Source organism: Thamnophis elegans, chromosome 2 (genome assembly GCF_009769535.1).
Source record: "Thamnophis elegans isolate rThaEle1 chromosome 2, rThaEle1.pri, whole genome shotgun sequence".
Lineage (NCBI taxonomy): Eukaryota > Metazoa > Chordata > Lepidosauria > Squamata > Colubridae > Thamnophis > Thamnophis elegans.
In genome coordinates this window covers 166,000,631-166,010,416 of record NC_045542.1, presented here as the reverse complement: position 1 = coordinate 166,010,416, position 9,786 = coordinate 166,000,631, and the positions used below count along the sequence as shown (strand labels likewise).

Here is a 9,786-nt window from a genome sequence, read left to right as displayed (position 1 = left end):
ACCTCTCTGGGGCCTTATATACAATTTACCATCCGATATATTTAGGGTGTGTAGCATGATGTTGTGCTAGTTCATCTCTTTTCTTTGGGGTTAATGTCGATAGAGATTGTCAGACATCCAGGTGCTTTCTCCAGAGGCAACTGGATTTTCTTGCTTTTTTTTTCATTAAAGACGTTTTGCTTCTCAACCAAAAAGATTTTTCAACTCTGACTGGATGGTGGGGAATGGAAGGATTTATAGTATATTCCTTATAAACAGCTGGTCATCTGCATTCTTTTAGAGAGTCGTTGAGGCCACTTGGAGGTTTGTCTGTGTCCTCAGGGTCCCTGGATTAGTGAAAATGTGGTCAATACTTGTCTAGGGTGGAAATCGACAAGATATGCCCTGCTCTGAACCCTTTGTCATGTGAAGTATTAGTATTCATCAGGTGAAGTACTAGTACTGCTTTATAAAGCAGTAAGACCACACTTAGAATACTCCATCCAGGTTTGGTCACCATATTATTATGACAAAGGTGATTAGGGGACTGGAGGCTAAAACATATGAAGAATGTTTGCAGGAATTGGGTAAAGATAAAGGTTCCCCTCACACATGTGTGGTAGTTTTTCCCAACAGACGCTGAACAATTTCCTCCAAACACCTCTGTGAGAGAGTATCTGAGACCCCTATACACAATTGTACATGCTTGAGGTGGAAAAAAATGAAACTTTGATTTTAGGTTTTATTGATTAGATTGATTTGTTGTTATAGAAATGGCTAGTTTATATCATTATGGAAAAGTAAAAAGTTGAGGTTCAGTGTTAATGCTTTATTTTACTGCAACAGAGGGCCTCAGAAATCAATGCATTTTTCACCCTCGCCTCCTCACTTTTCTTTCCCCTTTTCCTCCCCACTGATCCTATTTGCTTTTGTACTTTTGTGTTTTATTTTATAATCTAATAACATGTTTAAAATAGCAAAAAAAGGAAAAGAAAAAGAAAGAAACCTCCCACAGCCAAAATGCATATTTTGTCCTTGAGCAGAATCAACCTCTTTACTTTGTCTTCGTTGACTAGACAAAGGCATTTGACACTGTAATCTGGGAGTCTCTCTGGATCATCCTGATATGCTATGGATCCCCAAGGAAATTTGTGAACTCCATGATGGAATGACGGGAGTGTTGCTTTACTAGAGTGACTTACCTTATGTGTGGCCAGAATTTGAAAATGTAACACAGCACAGTACTTGAGCAAAATGGTCAGTATATGTGATACTGATTGGGGTAGATTGTAGGGGTGATACTAAAATATAATTTTATCATATTTTATTTATTACACACACACACACATACACTCATTCAAGTCATTTGTGTACAAGAATAGTGATTTACAGTTGATGCTGAACAAATATGTCCTTCAATTTGATTATCAGCCTTATCAAGCCTGAAGCCAGTGCCAATTGGCCCTCATTGTCATTTAATATGTTTGGTCTGTTGGAACATGTTGAGAGTTGAAATTCCTTTGTCTTACATTTACATATCTCTTCTGGTTGTAAGCTGCTCCTTTATATTCAGGTCTGGCCTCACAATGATAATGTAACACTTGGGGATGAAGATGCAGACCAGGAGACCAGAACTGGAGGCCAAGATGGAGAAAACCTGCACGGCCACCATGTATTTCCCTTTGGTGCTCAGGTAGGTGGGAACAAAAGTCACCCAGACACTGCAGAAAACCAACATGCTGAAGGTGATCAACTTGGCTTCATTGAAGGTCCCAGGAAGATGCCTGGCCTGGAAAGCCACCATGAAGCAGACAGCAGCCAGGAAGCCTAAGTAGCTGAGAGTGATGTGGAACATGACAGCAGATCCTTCATTGCATTGCAGGATGATTGCTCCAGGCTGGGAGTGAAAGTCAGAATCAGGGAATGGGGGAGAGACTCCTAGCCAGAAGAAGCAGATGATAATTTGGACAGCAGAACAAGAAAGGATGATGGAGTTGGCCAAACGTTTCCCCAACCATCTCTTCATTTTGCTTCCTGGCTTTGTGGCCAGGAAAGCCAGGACCACCATGATTGTTTTAGCCAAGAGAGAAGAAACGGCAACTGAGAAAGTGATGCTGAAAACCATTTGTCGGAGAAGGCAGGTAACTTTCCTTGGTTGACCAATGAAGAGAAAAGGAGACAAGAAACAAAGCAAGAGGGAGACCAGGAGGATGTAAGAGAGGTCCCGGTTGTTGGCTTTGACAATGGGACTTTCTAGATACTGTATGAATATGATTAAAACAAGCCCTGTAATTAGGAACCAAAATAGCACAAATGAGACCAGGATGATGCCCAGAGGTTCTTCATAAGTCAGGAAGATTATAATTTTGGGGATACATCTGACTTGATCCTCATTTGAATGTTGATTATCTGGGCACTTGGTGCATTTTTCCATATCTGAGAAAACAAAAAAACAACATTTATTTAATATGCCCTTTTCAAGCCATACCTCCTTCGGACAATAGCTAGTAGCAGGAGCATTTTCCACAATTCATTTCTTAATATCTCCGCAGAAAAAAAGATAAGAGGAACACACACACACACACACACACACACACACACACACACACATTTTCTTCATCTCTCTATCTCTCTACCTCCCCTCCCCCATCTCTCTCCCCCTCTCTCTCTCGTCTATGAAATTGGGGGAGATCTAGGACTTGAAGTACTGTGGAAAACTTGCACAGGAACCTATATTCTTAAAGATAAACAATAATCTAGACAAGTGATGGCAAATCCTTTTGGCAGTGAGTGCCAAAACTGGAATGTACATGCATGTATGCATGCCAGAGCACTGGAAATCCAAAGATCAGCTGGTCAACACGCATATGCCTCTTTTTTGGCTGATTCTCAAGCCAGTTTTTGGGCCATTTTCAGGCTGTTTTCACGGCATTTTTGGCCCAAAAAACAACCTGACAATGGCCCCCCAAATCATCTGGTTTTGGCTGCTTTTGGGGCTGTTTTCAGACTGTTTGGGGGGCATTGTCAGGCCATTTTTGGCCCCAAAAATGGTCCAAAAGCAGCCAAAAGATGGGCTGGAAACAGTCTGAAAAATGGCCAAAACCAGACAATTTTGGGGGCCATTTTCAGGTGAGTTGTTTGGCCATTTTCTGGTGCTTCAGCACCCGAGAAAATGAAGCATGTGCATGCCAGAAACCAGAAGAGCAGCTGGCTACAGTGCACGTTCCCATAGAGAGGGCTCTGCATGCCACCTCTGGCACATATGCCATAGGTATGTCATTACAGATCTAGAAAAACACCTTGGATTCTGCTAGATGGTACTTATTAATATACTGGCTCCAGAGAATGTTTCTCTTGTAAAAACTGGTTGGCTGCCAGAGAAACCTATCCTATAAATAATCTGGAATTGCTACTTGGAGCAGTAATAATGTAGGTGTAGTGAGGTGCACCCATAACTCTCCACACCACCTCATTGTGGACTAGTGATACTTTCCTCAAGGGGTGGCCCCATAGAACACATTTCAACAATTCTTCCAAGAATTGGACCTAAGAAAACTTCTCAAGTGTCAATGGACTCTGATGTTCTTAGAGAGGGAAATGTAGAATGACACATCCAAACTAAAAGCAGAAATGTTTTCTCTAACCTATCGTGCCCTCCTACCTCTATTCATCCCCTCCTTCAAGATCTCTTTCCTTTAGATAAGGAATTGCGCAGTTTGAAAACAACAAAAGACTCGAGGTTCAATCTGACTTTTATGAAAATCTGTCTTGCATTTCAATGAAAATACTCTGAATGAAACCACTTCCATTAACTTGCTCTTTTCTTTGATTCAACACCATTTCTTACAGTGTCACCCACCTTCCTGAGTGGAGATGCTCCCCTCTGGACAAGGAACACAGTCATAGCAGCAAATAGGGTCTCCTTCCCGAGTTCGCTTCACAAATCCAGGATGACAACTTTCCACACATTTGGACTGAGGCAGAGACTAAGCAGGAAAACAAGAAATACCAAAGAAAATGTTTTAGGACTCACATTTATGGAAAATAGAAGTTGACATGAACATTAGCCAAGTATTCTCTGGGATTCACTTATGTAAATATGAAATTATTAACTCATTCATAACAGATGTAGAAAATATAACTACTGGCAGATTCTTCATTCAGTTCCTCCCTTTTGCTTCTGGACTACCACATAGCAATAAAAGGTCTTTTACAATTTAATAAAGCCTGGAAGGTTGGAATTGAGAAAATATTTAAGCATTAAGTGACAGTTACTGGGTTCTTCCTCAGGGGTGTATTAACCCGTATTAAGTGGTGAGATTCAAATTTTTTTACTACCAGTTTTGTGGGCATGGCTTGCTGGGCATAGCATGGCTTCGTGGGCATGGCTTGATGGGCATGGCAGGGGAAGAATACTGTGAAATCTCCATTCCCACCCCACTCCAGGGGAAGGATACTGCACAGTCTACATTCCCTCCCGATCAGCTGGGATTCTGAAGGCAGAGAATAGGTGAGGGAGGAGCCAGTCAGAGGTGGTATTTACTGGTTCTCCGAACTACTCAAAATTTCTGCTACTGGTTCTCCAGAACTGGTGAGAACCTGTTGAATACCATCTCTGGAACAGATTACTCTGGCAAAGTCTGGGTTTCCTAAAAGCATCAATGTCAACCTGTGGACATTTCCATTTACCAGCTCAAGTTAAAACATCAGTCAACAGAATTGCTTCTTTGCTATTTCAGGCCAAGTATCCAGCAAATCTGAAGGTACCAAATAATCCCCATCACTTGAAGGCTTCTCTCATCAATTTAAGGGAGTTACCAGATTGTAGAGGGATACAAAAGGTTCACAATCTGTATCCTAAAGTATAATCACCCAGCATCCCATGTTGGACATAGGTTGAATAAGCTTAAAACAGTGTTCCTCCATATCTGGAGGACACCATAGTAAAAAGTACTGAAGCCTCTCAACCCAACTAAGAAATCTCTAAGTATCTTACTCCTCACATTCAATTCTCAATGAAAGCCATCCATCTTGGTGACTAGGCTTAATCCATTTGAAATGGGTCCTACAGCTTTGGAAAACAGAGACAAGACAACAGTATTTCCCATACCTTGTTGAGGAACATCAGCCTTGAAATAGCATCTTGGTTGATGGTAAGTCTCTGTCTTTCAAAACTTCCCAGTTGCTCTTTGATAGGATCCTTTTTTGGGAGAATCACCAAGCTCATGATGTTCAGATCTGCTGCTACATCTCCATTTTGGTCTAAGTACAGTTTTTGCTGGGATAGATTGCAAAATTCATTCTTCTTCAGAAATGGATGGAACTAGAATCGAAACATGTAGAAATTTTAAAAGCAGAAAACGTGCTTTCATATCCCACATGGTCTCTTCTCATTTGAATCTTCCTTCTATATTTTGTTGAACTTATAAATATACTTAGTGTGCAGCACAAGTGTCACCATGATCTTCCAAAGTGGAAAACAAAGTTTCATCAAATTTGGCAAACATGTATCAACAAAACACAAGTGACAAAATAAAAAGAAAAATTATAAAGCAAGTTAAAAATCAATCATTCATTCAATCAATCAATCAATCAAACAAACAAAAAATTAAGAAAAAAAACAACAGGGACCAATCCAGAAAGCATGAACTTTTCAAGAAGAAATTTGCCAGGTTAATCATATACCAAATAGACCAAATGGGAAACACGAACAGGAGAGGTAATTATATATATAAGACTAGGTAATATAGATTATATATGTAAGACTAGATAAACAGAATTCATAAGAATCTTAGGCCTGAACATTCTGATTTGGGAAGATCTCAACTCAAGTACAAAGTCCCCTTACAGGCACCACACTTGGAGAAGACATTGCACAAAATTTGGATCCCATTTAATTAATGGCAAAGAAGCAAGAAAAAGATCAAAGGAGCTTCTTTTAGTCTTGAGGAAAGACAACAAGGAGAAGAGCCATGTTGATCCATGAGAGCTGAAAATAACAAATATGAGAGCATCTTTTTCAACTAACAATCTCTTATTTGGAGAATAGAGAATAACATGCTCATCCAGTAAGTGAAGAATATTTCTCAGAGGTTTAAGTTCCATTCATTTATTTTAGAGTGTTGAACATGGAAAAATGAATGTAGAAGACAGGAGATTCTGGCTTAATGAGTAGAAAAACAATTGTTCGAAGTATGAACCATTTAAGAGCTGAGCCAGTCAACCAGCGACATTCAGTCTCCCCTTTACTGAATTGCTTAATTCAAAGACCGAGCAGCCATTAGTCAGAAAAGCTTTAGCTGGTATTCCTGCAGACATTAACAACATCTATAGACTATGCAAAAGGGATTATCACCCAATCCAAAAAAGAACAGAAAGACTCCAGCACTTCTCCACCACCAATCAGCACCCAGATCAGCACAGATAAACTCCAAGATCAACAGTCAATTAAGCAATACCCCAATCAAGAAACTGCCAAAGAGTAATCAATAAACAGCCCAACCATAGAATCTCCAAGAGTATCCCCACCCACATAGACAGACAAGATGCCAGAATATAAACTGACAGCAAACAGCACTTACTAGCACTTATGACATTACCTAGTTTTGGTAATGAAACATCTGCAAGAAAACAAGCAAGCTCAGAGAGCACCAAGGACCCCTCAGGTCAACCCTGAGCTACAAATATTCTCCTTTATTAGGACAATAAAGGTTCCCTTCCCTTCCCTTCCCTTCCCTCCCCTCCCCTCCCCTCCTCTCCTCCCTTCTCTTCTCACATCACCTCCCCATCTCCTCCCCTCCCCTCCCTTCTCCTCTCACCTTACCTCATCTCACTATCTCCTCTCCTCCATTCCCTTCCATCCTCTTCTCCTCTCCCCTTCTCTTCTTTCCTCTTCTCTCCTCCCTTCTCACCTCCCTCCTCTCTCCATCTCCTCCCCTCCCTTCCCTTCCCTCCTCTCCTCCCTCCCCTCTGCTTCTCTCCTCTCCTCCCCTCCCTTCTCACCTCACCTCACCATCTCCTCTCCTCCCCTCCCTTCCCCTCTCTTCCCCTCCCTTCCCCTTCCCCTTCTCTTCTCACTTCACCATCTTTTCTCCTCCCCTCCCTTCTCTCCTCTCATGCCTCATGAGAGTAGATTGCCCAATCTGTGGGCCTTTTGTAGCACAAGGGGGTTGAGATGGTTCCCCCTTTTCTCCTTTGGATTCCTTCTCAAAAGGAACGACATTCTATGGATCCTTTTTGGTACTCCCTACCTGCCACGACTGCATCCTTGGGTATCCAAACCTCTGTTTGCCCCTTCTCCTCCTTGATCTGGAGGAATATGCAACATTCAAGGCATGGGCCAGTGTCTTAATGATAGCATAAACACGGTGCTTATTTGTGATCTTGTTCCTGTTCTTTTTCTCTTGGGTCTCCAGTGGCAATTTCTGGGTGCATCTTCTCCGGCCTTTAACAGAGAAGAGGTGCTTTGAAAAGAGACAGTGAAAAGACCGATCTTGAAATTTGGGTTCCACAAAGAATTTGGGATAAAAGGCATAATCTTTTGGTCTATTTTTCTCCTGAAAAGCAAAGGTCCAAATACTATGGAGGTATTTGAAAAGTTTGTGCTTTCTCATTGAAAATCCCCCCAAGACTGTCATAATCCAGACTTTCCCTTCAATGGGTCCTGGCAAACGCATAAGTGTTAAATGGAAAGGAAGAATTCTTTCCCAAAGGGAAACATATTCTATGAAGTGAACAAAGACATTGATTTGTCTCCAGTTAGAGATGGCATCCCTGAGGGATTCTATAGGTGCAGCTGTTGATATTTGTTGTGATATAACAACACAAATTCCATTCCTGATAAGCAGAGGAGTAAAAGTCCTCATGAATTTTTCTCCATTCTCTACATTTGAAGCAAACAGTCCAATCAAGGTCCACCTGAAATGGAGGAGCAATTGGACGATTCCTAGGTAGTGGATCCCTTCTTTGGGGACCATCCGGTGGAAAAAAGGGAATCGACTTTTATCATTCAGATCATCTGAAGTAGTTGCATAACTGATCTAAAAAAAAGCAATGAAGAATGCTGTATTATATTTGGAGTCAAATCAAGTTCAAAATATTAGTTTAAAAAAATAAATAAATTCAACTTGGCTCTCCTCAGCATATTAGAGCAGTTTATTGTTGATTGGCTAGTAGGCCACATCAAGATACATAATATAAAACATGGAACAGTAATCAAAGTGTATATAAAATAAAGAAACAACTTAATTTAAAAAGTATAAAAATAAAGAATGCAAATCAAACTTCTCTAGTAGAATTTAGAATTTTAAAGATTCTAGAATTTACCACAATCAGAACCACAAGTGTAGATCTCATTTAAACCTTTTTGTTCCAATAGTACAGGGGTGTCAAACTCACATCATCAGGGCATCGCCATATAATGTATTGGGACTTCCCCCTCCCCTTTGCTAACCCATGGGCGTGGCCAGCGTGTGACGCATCCAGCCCACAGCCCGCGAGTTTGACAGCCCTGTAATAGTATATGTAAGTACTGAATTCTCACTTCATGGGAAAGATATTATCTTAATATAAGATATTTTGTTCAAAACACTGATCCCTCTCTTTCTAATGCAATTGACTTTTAAGTAATACATGTGTTACATCTTCTATCTCAGGAGATTCACAAATACAAGTCTGTTCTTTATAAGAGACTTGGTTACATTGTCCATATTTAACTATTGTATCTCGCTGTTCAAATTTTGCTTTAGTAAATAACCCTAATGATGTTTAGGCATTTCTGTGTTTCAATACTTGGAAATTAAGAAAGTACGTTTGGATTGTCCCATTCATATGCCAACCTTACTGAGAATGGGTATATTTTTTGCTCTGGCTCAATATCCAAGATTCTTTGTACACCAATCATTTTCGCTTGTTCCACAAGTGTACAAGAGGGAGAGAGACCAGAACTCCTAATATAATTTATAAGTTCTAAAAGCCAAGAAGTCTTTGATTGAAATATTATCTGTTCTACCCATAAAGGTAAATATTTGTAGCTCAGGGTTGAAATAGATTGGATTGGAACGGAATGGAATAGAATAGAACTGGAAGGAACCTTGCAGGTCTTCTAGTCAAGCCCCCTGCTCAAGCAGAACATCCTATACTATTTCAGACAAGTGACTGTCCAGTCTCTTCTTAAAAACCTCCAATGATGAAGCACCCACAATGTCTGAAGACAAGCTATTTCACTGGTTAATTATCCTCATTGTTAGGAAGATTCTCCTCAATTTCAGGCTGCTTCTCTCCTTGATTAGTTTCCACCCATTGTTTCTTGTCCTGCCCTCTGGTGCTTTGGAAAATTAGTTGACCCCCTCCTCTTTGTGGTAGCCTCTCAAATACTGGAATACTGTTACCATGTCTCCCCTAGTCCTTCTTTTCTCCAGACTAGCTAAACCCAAATCCTGCAACCATTCTTCATATGTTTTAGTCTCCAGGCCTTAAATCATCTTAGTTGCTCTCTTTGCAGTTCTTTTTAATCAGTGCTGATGATGTTATCTAATTTGGGTAATGAAACATCTGCAAGTAAACAACCAAAGTCAGAGAGCTACCAAAGGCCCCTCATTTATCTATTCCAACAGACACAAATTTTGGAGTTGGACAGTTTCCATAGGTGTAATTTTATACATTCCCATTTTAGACAAATAACAAATTGTAAAATTGTGAAATTTCCAATCCAGCAGCTGAATTCCCTTTAAATACTCCTCAAATACTTTTATGTGAGTGGGTTTCTTCTAGTAGTGATATACTTTAAGCCCCAAACTTGATCTCAAC

The 9,786-nt window shown here is 40.4% G+C and overlaps 1 protein-coding gene across 1 annotated transcript; it reads right to left on the bottom strand.

The window, feature by feature from the left end:
• Positions 1-1,726: 1,726 nt before the first annotated feature.
• On the bottom strand, positions 1,727-8,881 carry LOC116502532 (vomeronasal type-2 receptor 26-like; the record flags this gene model as incomplete). The annotated part of the gene is made up of 6 exons (XM_032208413.1): positions 8,822-8,881; positions 7,230-7,287; positions 6,229-6,287; positions 5,090-5,302; positions 2,356-2,415; positions 1,727-2,239 (listed from the first exon to the last, which is right to left on the bottom strand). Coding segments are annotated over exons 1-6 (963 nt in total), but the record flags the coding sequence as incomplete, so codon positions are not given.
• Positions 8,882-9,786: the final 905 nt, after the last annotated feature.